Source organism: Mytilus galloprovincialis, chromosome 8 (assembly GCF_965363235.1).
Source record: "Mytilus galloprovincialis chromosome 8, xbMytGall1.hap1.1, whole genome shotgun sequence".
Classification (NCBI taxonomy): domain Eukaryota; kingdom Metazoa; phylum Mollusca; class Bivalvia; order Mytilida; family Mytilidae; genus Mytilus; species Mytilus galloprovincialis.
In genome coordinates, this window is record NC_134845.1 from 82,959,426 (window position 1) to 82,978,835 (window position 19,410).

The window sequence follows — 19,410 nt, forward strand, 5'->3', positions numbered from 1 at the left end:
TTATACTGATTTACTTACCGTTTTGGTTCTTCTCTTCTTCTTCTTCTTCTTCTTTAGGTTTCTAGCGATCCTTCAATTATTGAAGATTATTCGCCGGGCGTTGACTATAAAATTTATAATTTACACTAATTTAGCAACAAAAAATCAAAAATAACAAAATCAAAAAATCAACATAACGTATGTACATTTGAAAAAAAAAAAAAAAAAAAAAAAAAAAAAAATTGTGATAAAACTATATACATTTGATAACAGAATAGTTAGGGATAGAATATGGGGATGAGAGCAGATTCTGAGATCATACTCTTGAATCCCTCTACTGTACTGCATGATACTATTTGTTGTGGCAGATGATTCCAATTTATAACTGTTCGTGGATAAAATGAATATTTATAACTGTCTTTAGATGTTTGTATTTGCCTAAATGAGTGTGGATTGCTATGTCTGGTTCTATTGTCAAGTGGGATCAAAAGATTATGTGTAGGAACTGCAACAATTTCATGAATAATTTTGTAAAAGAAAACAAGTCTGTATCGTAAACGCCTAATTTCGAGTGGGTACCAATTTAGGTCTGTCATCATTTCAGTAACTGAGCTGGTGTTATGGAAGCGGTTGCATGAGAAGCGTGCTGCTCTTCTCTGAACCTTTTCAATTTGTAGAGTTTGTTGTTTTTGATGTGGGTCCCAAATTGTTGAGCAGTACTCTAATTTTGGTCAGACAAGAGCTTTATATGCATGAGCTTTAACTTTCGGTGATGCTATTTTTAGGTTTCTACGAATAAATCCAAGGGACTGGCCGTGGTTTGCTTTTGATGTCATGTTATCTATATGTTTGTCCCATTTTAAATTTGATTGAAGAGTTAGGCCTAAATATTTTGTAGAGTCAACTTTTTCTAAAGAGTGATTGTGTAATTAATAGGTAAAGTCTAAAGGTTTGCGTTTTTGGGTTACACTGAGAATGTTGCACTTATCAGGGTGAAAATGCACGAGCCAGTCCTGCTCCCACCTGCCGGCCGCTTCTAAGTCAGACTGTAATTTAAATGTGTCATCTGTTTTTTTAATTTCCCTATAAATAATGCTGTCATCTGCAAACAATCTTAATGTACTGTGTTCAATATATTCTGCCAAATCATTAATGAAGATTAAAAATAAAATTGGACCAAGCACTGTGCCTTGAGGTACCCCAGATGTTACAGGAATTTTATTTGATGTTTCACCTTCAAGGACTACTGTTTGTGTTCTGTTTGTTAAGAAATCTTGAATCCAATAATATGCATTACAATTTATACCATAGAAACCAATTTTATACATGAGGTGGTGTTGTGAAACTTTATCAAATGCTTTTGCAAAATCCATTATTATGATGTCTATTTGGATGTTTTTATTATTTGAATTTGCAAGATCTTGAATAAATGATATTAGCTGAGTTTCACAGGAGCGGGAGGATCGAAAACCATGTTGTAATTCATATAGTATTTTATTTTTTTCCAGATGTTTCATAATGCTACTAGCTACAACATGTTCTAATAGTTTGCAGCAGATGCAAGTCAATGATATTGGGCGATAGTTTATGGGATCGTGTTTGTCGCCTTTTTTAAATGCTGGACATACACTTGCGTGACGCCAGTCATCTGGGATCTTTCCAGAGTTCAGTGATGTTTGAAATATGATGGATAAGATGGGAGAGATAGATGATTTACACTCTTTTAAAATTTTACCATGGATATGATCAGGCCCAGCAGCTTTGTTGATGTTGATATTATTTAGGAGTTTTTCTATGCCTTGTTTTTGTATCTTAATATCAGGCATCTGTGGATGTTTACTGACGCCCTTGTCTGGTATTGGGTCATCTGTTACAGGTGTAAATGCTTTTTCGAACTGTTCATTTAAAATATTAGCTTTTGCTTTCGAGTCAGATGTTAGTGAGCCCTCTTTTCGGAGTGGTGGTATGTTAGAGCTTTCAGACTTTTGTGTTTTTATGTAACTGAACAGATTTTTTGGGAAGCTCTTTGATATAGTTGTAGGGTTTTCATCAACTGGTATCCCACATATCATATTTTCAATATAATTCCAATAAGATGTTCTTTGTTGTTTTTGTATATCATGTTTCAATTTTTTAAGTTGGTCTAGTTTCCCTTTGCCTTTCCCTTTGTACTTTTGATATTTTTTCTTGTACTTTTTCATTTGCCGTCTAATACTGTCTGTTATCCAAGGTAAATTTTTACTATTTCTCATCATTTTCTGTGGTATGTTCTCAGTGATAGTGTTTTGTAATGAGTTTTTGAATATTAACCAAAGTGTGTTTGTATCTTCACTATCTTTTTTATGTATGATCTTTTGATATATTTTGTCTATATCCTCTTTTATTTTTTGCCAATTTGCATTTTTATATTTATATACTTTCCGTGGCTTGGTTTGGCATCTTTTTAGTGATAGTAAACATTCTAAATATACAATATCATGGTCTGCCTCCCCTAGTGGTGGTATGGTTTCAGTTTTTTCAATGATGGCTGGATAATTTGTTAACACAAGATCTAAAATTTTATCATTTCGAGTTGGTATGTTTACAACTTGTGCTAACGAATGGTCATTTATCATATCTAAAAATTGTTGATGTTGTTTTTGGTTTGGTTTTCCAGGGATGACACTTGTTGTTTCCCAATTGATGTTTCCTAAATTAAAGTCCCCACCAATAATTATGGCTGACTTTGAGTTTACATTTATTCTACTTATGGATTCATTTAGTAAATCTAAAGATGTATCATCATCTGGCTGGGGTCGATAATAAGCACATATATAACATTTACGTGCATTTGATATCGATAATTCTACCCATATCATTTCACATCCTGTGTCTAGTTCTTTGATTTCTGTACATAAATAATTATTTGATATAGCTAAGAGTACACCTCCATGACATTGTCCTTTTTTATTTGGTGGTCTATCTTTTCTAAATACTGTGTAATGATCTTTTGAAAAATATTCATAAGATGATGTTTTAGAGTCTAACCAGGTTTCAGTGCCAATTATAATATCAGGCTGTGTGGTATCAATCAAAATATCAACTTCTGGTTTTTTGTTGTTTAAAAAAGGTGTCCAAGACACCTTGATACGATTTTAAGGTCTTTTGACGTTTTGTTTTTGACATCGACATCTTTGCGAATTCTTTATCACATCAACAACAATGGATACTAATCGCAGAGTCGAACACGTCGGACTCCGAGAAACGAAATTTTACGGTTGATGATGACCCATCAAATTTTTTTTTTAAAGGGGGGGCGTACGCCCATTACGCCCTTACCTGATCTTACCTGGATCCGCCCCTGACCACCAAACACCACCACCAAATAAAAATGGAATGAAAATTGCCTTAATCTTAAATATACTTATTTCTATGAAAGATTTTATATTTCAGTTATATTTGAACATTACTCAATAGACTCATTAATTTAAGAATTAACTGCCTATCATCATTTATTACAATGAGAGCATATAATAACTTTTTTGTCTTAGTTTTAAATGTGGGGCAGGTGCTACCTGATCAGAGCTTCGATAGATAATCAGTGCAGTCATAATGCAAACTTTTCTACTATCAGATTTATAGATTTACATGAAATTAATCATTTCTCCTTCATAAATAATGTTTTACATAACAGTTCTGAATAAACCAAAATATACAGTGTGGGTGAGAGTGACCTTAATTTTTTTATTAAGAGAAGAAAAAAAATAACTTTGCATGAACATTAAAACTGACTTATCTCATTATCCTTAAATCTATCACTGTTTTAGTGCAAAAAGTTGATCCATGTATGAAAATGTAAGTAGAATATATCTTTCACAGATTTATATCTCATGATATATCTTCATGTTTTCAGCCAAACCTTTGACGAACATAGTGGAAACAGCAGGTGACAAGTTGTTCCTGTCAAAGTTTGTAGCACTGCTAACTAATACAGAGCTGGAAGAAAGCTTGAAGTTTGACGGAGCCTTTACTGCTTTTGTTCCCGTTGATGAAGGTTTTCTTAACATATCATATGATGATAGGTATATACTATGAATTTCAGCAATAAATTGATATGTATTTTTTAATTTCATTTAAAAAGAATTGTTATTATGCGCAGCATGTCAACACTTACTGAGCCAAATAGTCAGTTCGTGTTTTCTTAAATACCTCATGTTAAATTTAAGAAACTATTGATAACATCATTTTAACCATTAGAACTGATATAAAAGAAGCACACTGCAAAAAAAGACTCAAAACAAGCACTGAGTTATTTCCCCATTGTGAAGACATGCATTAAACTGCATATTCCAAGTTTTGGAAAGGATAATTATCTTCCTAGTTTTTCCCTTTTTCTGCAAAGTACCACTTATGAATTGAGTGGATTTAACAGAGTTAATCTCAAATTGAGAATGGAAATAGGGAATGTGTCAAAGAGACAACAACCTGACCATAGAGCATACAACAGCATTGACATTAAGTAATCATATTTAGCCATTTCAGAATCAAATGCATTCTTGTTAATATTTTCAAAAGCATAAACCAAGACATTGTGATTAGTGTTAATTGTTCTAAACAATTGAAATTCAACCAATGAATCAATGTAAGTTTTGTTTGGTTGTACATGTATGAGCAATGAAGTTAAAAAACGTGAATATGTCATTCTTCCTGTGTGTATGTGTGCTAATCTACTTTCAGAGAGAGGCTGCATCCATGGACTTTCAATGCTCCTTCATTGGTCCATTATCATGTGGTCAAAGGTCGTCACAGTTATTCCAAGTTTAGAAAGAATCAAGAAATACCAACATTATATTATGGAGCCAAAGATGTCAGGATAAACAAATATGCTTATGGGGTATAAATATATATATATATATATGTATAGTTTTTATCAATTTTTTCTTTTACATCAAATCTAATTGAAAGATTTGTAATGATAGAAAACCCTTCTGACAAGTGCTTCAATGTTTATGCATGATTTATTAGAAATTTGATGCAAGAAAACTACTTAGACTTATAGAAATATATCATAACATATTAAATGTAATTATTATGATATGGTAGTATCTTATGAGTTATTCCCCTTGTATCATGAAAACAACTTTTTAGTGAGTTATGTCCCAAAAGTATTGTAATATGACATTTTTTGTAAGTTAAGACCTCTAAATATTTTAATATGACAACTTTAAGTGAGTTGTGTCCCTTAATATCATATCACAACTTTCAGTGAGCCATTTACACCTTTTGTTTCATAAAATAGTAATTGGTATTTAGCTTTTTCCCATTCTGATATTAGACTCAAAGGTTTAATGTGACATTCAGTGAGTTATTTCCGTTTAGTGTTTTAAGATGAAAACATTTAAAGAGTTGTGCCTCTTTAGCATTGTGAGATGACAAAATTTTAAGAGTTGTGTCCCTTAAATGTTGTAAGATGACATCATTTAAAGAGTTGTCCTTTTAGTGTTGTGAAATGACAACATTTAAAGAGTTGTGTCCCTTGAGTGTTGTGAGATGACAACATTTAAAGAGTTTTGTCCCTTAAGTGTTGTAAGATGACAACATTTAAAGAGTTGTGTCTCTTTAGTGTTGTAAGATGACATCATTTAAAGAGTTGTGTCCCTTAAGTGTTGTAAGATGACAACTTTTAAAAAGTTTTGTCCCTAAAGTGTTGTAAGATAACAACATTTAAAGAGTTGTGTCCGTTTAGTGTTGTAAATGACAACTTTTAAAGAGTTTGGTCCCTTAAGTGTTGTGAGATGACAACTTTTTAAAAGTTGTGTCCCTTAAGTGTTGTAAGGTGAGAACATTTAAAGAGTTGTGTCCCTTTAGTGTTGTAAGATGACAACTTTTTAAGAATTGTGTCCCTTTTGTGTTGTTAGATGGCAATTTTTAAAGAGTTTTGTCCCTTTAGTGTTGTGAGATGACAATGTTTAAAGAGTTTTGTCCCTTGTTTTACAACATTCAGTTAGTTATCTTCCCTTTGTATTATAATATGAAATTATTATTATAACAGCCCCTTAATATGTTTATAAATATATTTTACAAAGAAATTACTTAAATATATGATATATACATGTTACTACCAGCATAAGAAATGAAAGATTTTATTCTGAGTAAGACATCAACTTTCAATTTAATCTGAGTTGAAATCTTCTTTAAATTGCAGGTTGTAACAGTCAATTGTGCCAGGATTATTATGCCTGATCAGCCTGCTTCTAATGGTATCATACATGTAATTGATAGGGTTAGTATTTATATTTACAGTAAATTTCTTATGATTGATTGTTTGTTGCTCAACGTGCAATGGTAATAATTTCATTTTTAGTCCCTTGAAACTAAAAATCAAAGAGAAAAAAATCTATAAAATAGATAAATTTCTTTTTGAAATTTGTCAATTTAACTTATATTTAACAATCAAATATTCTTTACCAATATTTTTTGGGACATATTTTCTATACTCTTTATTTATGGGATCATTTTTCTGTAGTATTGACCATAATTATTCTTTATTCTGAAAACACTATCTAGACCCCTATCCTCATGTAAAAAAAAAGTTAGGTTGGGTTGTAAATGGTTGGTTTTCCAAATTGAAACATGAAATCCTTTAATACAACCGATAAATCATCATGATGAATTAAGCAAGGCTAAAAGAAAAATAAAACTTTTTTCTAAGTCCAGCCTTCTGTATAATAATCTGTTAGTTGACTTTAGATGGTTCATAAAGGAGTTTACCGGTACCTACTTAATAGACCTACAATTAATTCTTAGCGAGAAAGTGAAGTTATATCATGCTAAAATCATGTCAATTGAAACCTTTCTATACATACAGACATTGAGATGAAAGTAATTTTAGATTGATGATACACTTTTATTTTTGAAAAGTTTGCTATAGCTACTTTCCTTAGGCATCGGCCTCAACTTTTGGTGAGACAGACTATTGCAATATTCTGCTCCAAGATAATGTAGTCCTAGTGTTCGAATTCTGATTCTTGGATATTTTGAGTTGCTACTCTTTTGAAAAGAATACAGCTTGAATAAAAATGGAATGAATGTTCCCCGACAATTCAGATGAATTTAACTTCATTTTGAAAATAAGTATCTCAAACACTACTTTGCGGTTTAGGTCATTGGCTGAAGAGAAAATCAAAAGAAATCTACGCGAGACAGCGTTTCATTCATTTATATTTCATGAATGAACATTTTCCCGCACTATTTTTTACTATGTATGATATTTATAACTGTGCTTTAATACATATTTAGAATAATACACATCTATAACCTATTTGAAATAATACACATATACAGTTGCAAACTTTCCAGAGTTGCTATCCAGCACTTTGATTATATTCAAGTTGCATAAAAGTGACCTTATCAATAACCTTACAGAAGTGTATTTTTTCATTTATTTCCAGATGATAAAACCATTGGACTCTATAGGCGACTTGGCAGAAATATTACTTAAACAAGACAGATTTTCCAAGTTCTCCCAACTGTTGTACAAAGCAAACTTAGTTAAAATGTTACAAGGAGACAGACATTTTACCATCTTTGCACCAAACGACGCAGCTTTTGATAGATTGCCTAAAATTATAAAAGAAAAGATTTTAACAGAGAGAAAAGTAGCTGAAGGTATGAAGATATATAGATTTGATTTGAACAAATTACAATTAGACTAATAAGGTATAATACATGTACCGGTACCACCATTGTCTTTCCCTATTACTTAATTTGCACTTTGAAAAAAAATAAACTTTTTAAAACACCTAAAATATATGTTTGTGACTTAGAATTGTTTACTGTAAAGAAATGTAGGATTTATTTCCAACAACTGTCAAATTCAACCTAATTTATACTTCAACAATACAACTTAAAAAGATGATGACAACCACTGACCAGAAAATACAGCCAGGATTTTTTATTGACAAATATGGCATATTCTATATTTAACTCATACATAATTTTAAAGTTCTTTTGATAATATCGATACTTTTGTTAATTGCAGTCTTTGCTAAATTCGATGTTATAAATGGTTCTTTTTCGCTATTATCTTTACAGCTATAGCTAAATACCATATAGTAAAAGGAGTCCACTGTAGTGCAAGTACAATTATGACATGGGGATTAAATACTTTACATAGTGGATCGCTGACTTTCCGATGTAAATTCAATGGAAATTACATCAACGAGGCCAAGTTATTGACAGAGGACATAATGGCTGGTAATGGAGTAGTCCATGTAATTGATAAAGTTTTACTTCCAGATTCAGGTAGGATACAAATAATTTTGTTCTCATTTTTCCGTTTTAATGCCCATGCCACTAGGTATTTAGTTGTATCCTAGTCCATCAGTATCTATGTCTGTCTGTCTTAAATTATATCCATTGGTCTGTTCATACAGTTATTGGTTTCCATTCTTAAAATTTAATTTCTTAATCTACTGTAAATTCAGAAATTATTGCAAAAAATGTGATAGGGTTATAATCGCAATAATTTAAACTTGCATTTTGAAATTTTTATATGAATTAAACAGGATTTTTCTCGATATAGCAAAAATAAAAATTCCTTTTCAGTCTAAAATGAAAAAATCACAATAATAAATGCACACAATTATTTCTGAAGTTACGGTAAATGTTATGAAACTTTATTTACACAATGCTTTTTACCACCAAATACTGATCAAGTTTGAATTTGGGTGGCACTGGCATCACTTTTGCTTCTTTAATTTATTCTTCACTATAACTGTTGTATGTGCTCACCAAATGTTTCATTTTAACACTCAAAAGTTAGAATTAGTACATCGATGCTTCCATTTTTATAAGTGGGCTTCTGTGTGCCATGGATATATGCATTCTTCTTTTATTTGTAAAATCTGTACATGTATAAGTTGAAATATAAATGGATAAATGAAAATGGTAATTTTTGAAATCTCAAGAAGAGATTTTATATGAATTTATAGGGTTAAATATACTTACCATGAAATTACATTTATATTAATATGTTTGCTTTCACAACATGTTCTCATCGCAATTAACTAGGTGATTAAAAATTACATCCATGAGATGTACTCACCTACGTCATAGTTCACCTGTGTAACATACACTAGCTTTAGTTTTAATTTGTCGTTTAATTGAATAATTTCAATTAAGTGAACAAAAAACTGAATTTATTCCAGGGGTGGTGGTGGATTGTGGTAAGTATATTTAACCCTATAAATTCATATAAAATCTCTTCTTGAGATTTCAAAAATTACCATTTTATATGAATTTGGTTAAATATACTTACCATGAAATTACATTTATATTATATAGAATATTTACTGATTAACAAGCAGTATTTCATTTGGTGGAGGATAAATTCTCTCACACACATACAATTTCAACATATAAAAAATTATGTGAAATTTTTTAAAAGGTAACTCCATTAAATTTTGTAAATACGGATATTAGTAAAAACCGAAATTACTGAATTTATTATACAATGAAGCTATGCTGCATAACTATATGTATCAATGGCAAACTTTGCAGATTGTATAAATACAAGTATGCAAAATTAATAGACTTGATGTAGAGTTGTCTCAATGGCACTCACATGTATATATATACCCCATATTTCTATATCTGATGAATAAATAATCTGCAGGTCAGTATAGAAATAATTATATTAAAGCTCCTTCATTATGAGCTAAATGTGTTGTAATATTTATGCAACAGTAAATAAGCATTTATTTCTGAATAGGTTGTTCTTGTTGCTTGTACAAATCGACAAGAACTAATCCAACCTTAATTTCATTACTTTCCACTTTGAAACTTAAGTTCATTTGGAAACATTATTACCTTTCTTTAACTTTCCATTGTTTTCTCTATATTAATATAATAACAGATAATATATGATTGCTGTCGTCTTTTGATAACCTGATCAATATCACATCTTTCGAAATAAATTCTTTTCTACTTAATTAAAGAATTATAAACAATTAAAATATACTTTGTAAATAGGTGTCCTTAAGGTAGCACAATACAAAGATTTTGTTACTCCCAATCAGACAACTTTAAACTGATGTAATTCATTTCATCCTTCTTTATATTTTATAAATAAGGTACCAAAAGAAAGAAGAAAGATTAATCTTTCAAATTGTGATAATTTCATTATGACATAATTATTACATAATTAATTATTATGTAATTAGTTGCTATATTGTGATGTCCACACTTGAATGAATTTAGCTACTTTGTTCTTCATAGCATCCCAAAATATTTTATATATTCTTGTACAACACAGCTTGACCTCCAAAACTGTGTCTCAGATTTCCAAAAACATCAATAGAACAAATTTTATACCCAATTGAATTTAGTGGTCTCTTATGAATTGATGTTGCAAACTTCATTGACAATTTATGAGAGAATGAAATACAATAGGAAAAATCTGAGACACAGTTTTGGAGGTCAAACTGTGTTGTGCACGAATCTATAAAATATTTTGGGATGCTATGAATAACAAAGAAGCTAAATTCATTTAAGTATAGACATCACAATATGGCAACTAATTACATAACAATTAATGATGTAATAATTATGTCATAATGAAATTATCACAATTTGAAAGATTGGTCCTTCTTCTTTCTTTTGGTACCTCATTTATAAAATATAAAGAAAGAGGAGTGGAATTACATCAGTTTAAAGATGTCTGATTGGGGATGAAAAATCTTTGTATTGTGCTACCTTAATACAATCAAATAAAATTGAGAAAGGAAATGGTGAATATGTCAAAGCGACAACCACCCGACCATAGAGCAAACAACAGCCGAAGGCAACCAATGGGTCTTCAATGTAGCGAGAATTCCCGCACCCGTAGGTGTCCTTCAGCTGGCCCCTAAAATATGCAATATTTAAAGTTTATTAAAGACTCAAACCAAAGTTGTTTCATGATTATGCTAAATCTGGATTAATCTTTAAACTTTTTTAAAGTTATAGTCCCTGAGAATTTGCTTCTCTGCTAGATATACTACTTTTAATATTTCATAGATTTAGAATAAAATATTTTCATCAAGAGAAGTCTTGTACTATTGTATAATGACAATTCTCTAAACTGACTAAATTTAAAAAATCTGATAAAATTTCTATGAGTGGTAGAACCTTTGAATACAATGTCTACCATTTCAACCATGAACAATATTTTTGTTTTGTATTGGACTACTCAAGTGTAAAAATACAGACAAATCAGTGGAAAAGTTTCAGTATACATGTTTCCATTGATATACTGCTTCCACAGAACATTTGGATGTTGAGCTGAATTAAAGCCATGATTGTTGTCCTTATAAGTCCAAAAAGAATGCTAACAGATGATTTTCTCCAGCTATGAAAAATCTGTCTAAAATAAAATGTTTTGATATTTCTAATTAACATTCACAACGGTTAACTTTCTAGAATATCTTGCCATGTACAGTTCCAAATTTAAAGAAACAAAAATTTGACATAATGAACAACTCTTGTATGTTGCTCTTGACAATTGTTTATATTAATTTCAGAAATTATTTCGCTATCAGAAATACTAAAATGCAACTTGTCAAATATAGTTCTATAGTTGTATTTAAAGAAAAACACTTGTTTGGCAATATGGAAAACACTTGTACCAACTTGCAGTATCCTTAAGTGTTCTTAGTTATTTCAGAAATGGTTTCACTATCAAAAATGCTCATTTTATTTCTGTCTTGGTTCACCTCATCTGAATCCTATACATTCTGATATGATTCAATACATGTATATATCAACCAAACAGCTTTTGGTAGTATTTTGTGACTTCAACCCAGTCATTTGGTTAACTTAGTCACTCAGAAGAATTTTGCATTTGTCCCCAGATTTGGCAAAAACAAAATTAATGTGATTTAAATAATCACATCTTTCAAAACAATATTGAATCAAAATTCAAAGTAATTGTTTAAAATAAACACATTTCAATTTTGTGTAGTATATTCTTGCATAAGATACTAACTGTATGCTATATATTTATATTATTCTGGCTGGTAATATGGAAATTGAAAAGTGAATAATTACCATCAATTCCGAGGTTAAAATCACATGCATTCGGAAAACCTTCCTGCATATAGATAATATACAACTTGACTTTGACCAGACTAGATTTTTGTAACTTTATGCTTATAATGAGCAAAAATAAACATAAACAGTGACATTTTAATATTTAGGTATAATATTAAGAAAATGTCTCGCATTTGATTTGATATAATCATGGAATTATCATACTATATTTTACTTCCATGTACTATTCTTAGACTATTGAAAGCTATTTGCTAACTATTAATCAGTCTTTTAAATAAATTGCTTTTCCTACATTTTGCTGTAAGATTAACTGCTTCTACACTGGTGCTAAAATTTGAGAACCAATTGAAATGTATATATATTATATGTTTATATTGGTACATCATGTGTTACTCCAAAAAAAACCTCTTCTTTTTTTCTGCATCTTGTAAAGACTGACTAAATAAAAGGTTTATATAAAGAGCTGTATAATAGATAGTTTCAAATCTTGAGAACTACTTCAATTTCCTAGACCATGTCTAGCATTTTAAATAAATCCTGCATCCACAATGCTTTAAATCTTATTTATTTATTTACCAATATTTTACTACATGTAATTTTTTTACAAGATCTAAATTAATGATAATCTTGTTTCTATAAATCAGCATATTTGAGTCCTCTATACTTCAGAATTCTGAATCAATATTTAACTCTAGGAAAAACAATGTGTAGCCATTGCATAAACTGTTGGGTTCTACCAATCTCACAATAAGAATAAAACGGACCCAATGAATGAATCCTTATAGCAGAAACTTGCCCATCTGTTGGCATTGCTTAGAAAACTTAAGATGTAAATTAAGGCATAATTTTCTATCTTTAAAAGAGCATCCAAACTCCTTTTGCTTTCATGATTGGAAGATATATGTATAATTTGACAGTGATTCCCATATAGTGAGGGTAAGATAGTCTCTTAAGTCTTACGTTATCACCTCTTTTTTTTTTTTTTTTTTTTTTGTACTCAAAACAAAACAGAATTAGTACATATTATATTTAATAAATGCATTGGCAATGTACACTCTGAATTATGTAATCAATATATAAGCCATTACCTTGAATGAGTCTTTGTGAAATGCATCATGGCATCCCCTAAATTCTTTATTCAATAGACAATCTAATGTTTACATAAAAACATATAAAAGCCTTTGTTTCCTTACTGCCGACAAAAACAAACAATTGGTTATAGCAGTTCATACTTATAATATTCATGTTCTTCTTGTCATAAGTAAACTAAACATGAAATTTAATATAAGTAAAAAGAGTTGTCACAAGCTATCAACTGTATTTAGAACAATGCTCCATTCTTACTGTCTCCATGTCTGTTAGAGCATTGGAGAATTATTTATCAGTAAAAAAATAATTAAATATTTACAGCAATTTGCTGTTCTGGAAAAATATTTCAGGCTTCTAAGAATTACTGTCCTGATTTAAACTGGACATATTTAAAAGAAGTATGTATTGGTATGCTTAAACTACAATCACATTTGTATTGTACTAGATAACAATGTATCATTTTCAGTGTCTTTAATATCTGTCTTGACTATTTCCAGACACTTGTTCAATATATTATCAATATGAGCAAATATGTTAATTGACTAAACTGTTGGTTCATCACAAAAAACAATGTGCAACCAAATATTATATTAAAATATAATAAAAGTAGACATAATGTTCCCTGGGTGGAAGGATGTCTAGAAAAGTCAGATAGACCTGGACTTAAATTCACTAGTCTGATTCTAATTTATTTTATTTGCAACAATCATCCACGTGCAATTCTATGCTCCATAAATATCAATGTGCAATAAATAAATAGTTATGATTTAATTTTATGTAAGATATCAAATCTGTATTTTATTAGAATGAATGCAACTTACAGATTCTAAATCATGCATGTTGTTCTACATTTGTAGTTCCTATGTTTCCTGTATGAAACATGTCAACATTAATCAAATAGACTTGGGCAAAATCCCTATTCTATTTTAAGTCTATAGTGATCCATTGAGCACGTTTTATTTTCAATAAATATGGTTTATGTTCCCTGAATGAAAGGTTAACCAAATAAACATCATCAGTTGTGGGCAAAATCCCTATTCTGATTGTGATGTATTTATCAACTGTTAAAACAGTATCACTGTTGGTCTACGCTCCCTGTATGGAACGTTTTCCAAATAAAACAATCAGAAATGGGCAGATTCCCTTTTCTGATTGAAATTTATTGAACCAATTGAGGTTCTAGTCACAATAGTGGTATACGCTCCCATACGGACGTTATCCACATTAAAATAATCAGATCTGGTCAAAATACCTATTCTGATTTAATAGTTATGTGTTTACACAGTCTCGTGTACCAGGTGTACACGTAACAGACTGCAAATTGTAAACAATCGAACCAATTGAGGTTCTAGTGACAATAGTGGTATACGCTCCCATACGGACGTTTTCCACATGAAAAACAATCAGATCTGGTCATAATACCTATTCTGATTTTAATATAGTGATGTGTTTACACAGTCTCGTGTACAGACTGCAAATTGTAAACAATCGACTTAATCCAAACTTTACACTCGACCCGTTTCGTAGCATTGCTCTAATGCAGTGAAAAATCCGGTCAGCTGAGCGTGAAAAAAAAAATAAACATCCGTTTAAATATATATCTTTTTAAAAACGTAGCACTCACGTAACATGTCCGATTTTGACAGCTAAATTCTGCCTTTCCTCGGACCCGATTTAATGTTTGAAAATGGCGGCTAAACAAAGGTCATTTTCTATGTCGTCGTATTTCCAGACTCGTAAGCTGTAAAAATGACGAAAACGTGCATATCAGAAACTTGGCAGAAGCGCTGTATTCTGATTTACATTAAATTAATCGTATATCGATATTCCGAAAACAAATAATGTCTTTTATAAAACATAAGGATTTTCAACAGTAAACTGTTAAAAATCCTTGCCGACGAGAAACATGCGTTCTCTTGAACGCAAAAATTAAAACTAAAGCTAGTGTATGTTACACAGGTGAACTATGACGTAGGTGAGTACATCTCATGGATGTAATTTTTAATCACCTAGTTAATTGCGATGAGAACATGTTGTGAAAGCAAACATATTAATATAAATGTAATTTCATGGTAAGTATATTTAACCAAATTCATATAAAATAAATTACTTTAAATTTTAATCATGTTAAAAAAATAAAAAAATAAGGTTTTTCTACCCTCCCCTTACATAAAATTATTCATTATTCTTAGGGATCTACATCCCCTTAGGCCCTAGTCAACTAAGGTATTTTGATGAGATTCTTTTAGAAAAAGGGAGATAACTTATTTTATTTCACAAAGATTTTAAAATATGATAAACAGGGGAGATAATTCATTACTTTTGATTTTATTTATATTGTTTTTGACAGGAACAATTTAATTTCTGCCTCTGTACAATTGAACTTAAAGTCAGACAATGTCATTTTAGCTCTTTAAATGGGAAGTGCTGAGCTATGATAGAAATTTTACAAATTTGTAACAAATTACTAATTTTCTTAAACATTTAATTGGAAATAACCAAAATATGAAATAATTTTATTTTAATCACCTTGAAATAAATGCTGAATTTTAACATCTTCAAACTTAATTAAGGGTCATGTAGCCTTTTCAAGGAGAACAAATAAGCATTAAAATATAAAATAAACAAAATATACCTGTAATTATTTTTTATATTTTAGTCAAAAATATGTTGGAGATTGCAGAAACATATGATACAAAGACATTTGTAGAATTAGCAAGAAATGCTGGATTGACAGACAAAATACAGACGAAAAAAGATGTATCTTTATTTATACCTAATGATGATGCTTTCAAAGGTAAATTGTAAGGTTATTTCAGAAAAAAAATATTTGGTGCATTTATTTTTTGATTTGGTAAATTATTAAACATCCAAAATAAGTTTGCATTGCTTTGTTATGAGTAAAGTCTACAATCAATAATTGAAGACCGAGGGTTGAAGTCATAAAACTTTGCTCAGTGCTTGGATCACAAAAATCGTGCTCGAAACATAAAATCAAACATTTTGATTGGTTGCTTTCCAGTATCGAGTAATCAAAAAACCAACTCGAAAGTTTTATGACCGCAAGGCCTGGTGACGGTGAGTGTGGGCAGCAGTAAATTGAGTAAAATGATTTTTTTCTTACTAAAATCAATCTAATCGGAAGTTAAATTATAAATATTATATGTTTATGTTATGGAGTAATTAATTAAGTTATGTATCAATTGAGAAAACTTAAACTGTTGAAATAAGGGAGAGTAAAAAATAAACATTCTTACATATTACTTCTAAATGGGAATTTAAGATGCATATCTTCTGAAAAAAATTGTGACTGAATCACAAATTGCACATCTTACTGCAAAACCTAGACATTAGCTCCTCACTTATTGTAAATTCAGAAATTATTGTGATGTTTTTATTATAGCGAAAAATGTGACAGGGGTATAATCGCAATAATTAAAACTTGAAATTAGAATTTTTGTTATGATTCAAACAGGATTTTCTCAATATCTCCAAAATTAGAATTGCATTTTAGTTAAAATGACAAAATTGCAAAAATAAATGCCCGCAATAATTTCTGAATTTACAGTAAATGATTATTTATATTCAATTTTACCTCACACAAAAAAAAAAAAGAATCAAAAATCTTAAATTTCAATTCATTTGGACAATTCAAACAATATCTTTCTTGAAATACTGTCATTCATTGACTGACAACAGTTTTGTAAATTTTGTCCAGCATTACCACCAGAATATATGGCATCATTACGAGAACAGCCAGGGATAGTGGAACAGATGATAGATTATCATACTGTTCTTGGTAGCTTCACTACAGATAAACTGAGAGGGAACCAGTTACTGGACACTGAACTGAAACCTACTAAACTTAAAGTCAGTGTATTTATAAATGTAAGTATTCAGTAAGGAACTATTTAGTTGTTCTGTGTGTATTAGATTACATAAACCAGAATGTTTGATATTTTATTTCAGAATCGTTTCAGGTAAAAATAAATGCTTGCATTTTTAAAACAGATACTGTAGGAAACTGACCAAAAATATTTTTGTGAAAGTCAATGATTTAGTTTGGGGTTGGAGTAGGGGGTTGCTGGTGTGACTGGTAATATTTAAAAAAAAATGTATTTAATAGGTTTTCTTTATATATTGTTATGTCGATATCTCATGTATATGTGAATAATTCGTTGTTTTAATTTTCTGAATGTATTGCTAAATTTCTCCTCTTCATTTTCAGGGTTTAACTATAGATGATGCCCATTTAGTTATACCAGATATAGAGAGCAGTAATGGAGTTCTACATGTTATAGACAAAGTTCTTGTGCCTCCTGGTTTAAATATGATGGAGCTTCTTAATGTGGATGAGGAATTAAGGTAAGGCTCTAGAGTTGTCATAGACACAGTTCTAGTTCCCCCTGGTTTAAATATGCTAGAGCTCCTAAATTTGGACCAAGAGCTTACAAATGTAGGTAAGGCTCTAGAGCTGTCATATACAAAATTCTAGTTTTTCCTTGTTTAAATTTGCTAGAGCTCCTAAATGTGGACCAAGAGCTTAGGTAAGGCTCTAGAGTTGTCATAGACAAAATTCTACTTCCCCCTGATTTAAATTTGCTAGAGCTCCTAAATGTGGACCAAGTGCTTAGGTAAGGCTCTAGAGTTGCCATAATCATATTTCAAGTTCCCCCTGGTTTAAATTTGCTCTAGCTCCTAAATTTGGACCAAGAGCTTAGGTAAGGCTCTAGAGCTGTCATATACAAAATTCTAGTTTTTCCTTGTTTAAATTTGCTAGAGCTCCTAAATGTGGACCAAGAGCTTAGGTAAGGCTCTAGAGTTGTCATAGACAAAATTCTAGTTCCCCTGATTTAAATTTGCTCTAGCTCCTAAATTTGGACCAAGAGCTTAGGTAAGGCTCTAGAGCTGTCATATACAAAATTCTAGTTACTCCTTGTTTAAATTTGCTAGAGCTTCTCAATGTGAACCAGAAGATTAGGTAAGGCTCTAGAGCTGTCAAAGACAAAATTCTAGTTACTCCTGGTGTAAATATGCTAGAAATTCTTATCATTGTTGAAGGCCATACGGTGACCTATAGTTGTTAATGTCTGTGTCAGTTTGGTCTCTTGTGGACAGTTGTCTCATTGGCAATCATACCACATCTTTTTTAAATGAGTTTTTTCTCCTCCCTCTCCTATTTTCCTTCTTCCTTCCGTTTCTCATTAGAGGGTCTTATACACTCTGTGAACAATTATCAAACTTTCTCTTTTTGATCCCCGTTTTATAAAACTTCTTATTATGCAGATCAGTAACTGAGCTGTGAGAATGACATTTTATTACAAGGCTCAGTTAAAATGGACCCATCTGGTTTTATTCATTAGTCCAATAAAAATATAATGCCTGTATTTGTTAAAAGTTTTTGTACACATACCTGTATAATAAAATTTGACAAAGAGAAGATTGTTGGTTGACAAGTGTTAGTGTTTTGTATATTATTGAAGAAATCACAGATGTCCATTGCCATTCATGAAATGTACATGGTCTTTATAACCTTTAAAAATCATCAATGACCTAATGAATAGCACTGGGAAATGTTGTCTTTTGGTTTCATGGTTCTGAATAAACAAATCAAATTAATGCATATTCACGTATCACACTTGTGTAATGTTATAAGAGAAATGTCTCTGCATGCAAAAAGTAGATAACAAGCCACCACCATTAGAAAAAACACTTATAGCCATTGATTGTAAAACTCATGCAGTTTACTTTGTTTTTACTATTACCATGTAGGTATATAATAAATATATTCCTTTTATATTCAGTATGTTTAAGGACTATGTAAAGAAAGCTGGACTGACAGAGAAGTTTACAGGAGGAGAACAGATTACAGTTTTTGCTCCATCAAATGAAGCATTTAAAAAAATGAGTGATTATCAAAAGAAATTCTTCTTAGAATCTGAAAGTGGGATTAAAATGGTTAGTATGAATGAGGGTCTGGATGGGGGGGGGGGGTTCTGTTATTCTGTAAACATTTAGTTTTCAGCCCTTTTTTCTCTAATCTTTAAACAAATAACCCCGTTATTCTCTAATCTTCAATTTTTAAGGGCATTATCCTTTAATCATTTAACCCCATCCAAACCCTCATGAATGTTTTAATGTAATGTGGTATTTGCTGAGAATAAGGTTGGAAATTTCTACCTCTGAACCTGTTTCATTTTAAGCCCTAGGGCTTTTCTAAATGTTCTTCAGTCAAAATTACATAGGGATTTTCTTCTCATTCTGTGGAGTCAA

At 30.6% G+C, this 19,410-nt stretch overlaps 1 protein-coding gene across 1 annotated transcript in view; it reads left to right on the forward strand.

Annotated features, from left to right (window-relative positions):
* LOC143042688 (transforming growth factor-beta-induced protein ig-h3-like) overlaps positions 1-19,410 on the forward strand; it is a gene marked incomplete at its 5' end in the record, with an annotated part of 35,853 nt that overhangs the window by 14,325 nt on the left and 2,118 nt on the right. The window contains 9 exon segments of the mRNA XM_076215127.1: positions 3,872-4,040; positions 4,696-4,852; positions 6,164-6,241; positions 7,410-7,626; positions 8,053-8,262; positions 15,797-15,934; positions 16,856-17,025; positions 17,366-17,502; positions 18,942-19,095. Coding sequence (XP_076071242.1) covers positions 3,872-4,040; positions 4,696-4,852; positions 6,164-6,241; positions 7,410-7,626; positions 8,053-8,262; positions 15,797-15,934; positions 16,856-17,025; positions 17,366-17,502; positions 18,942-19,095 — 1,430 coding nt within the window.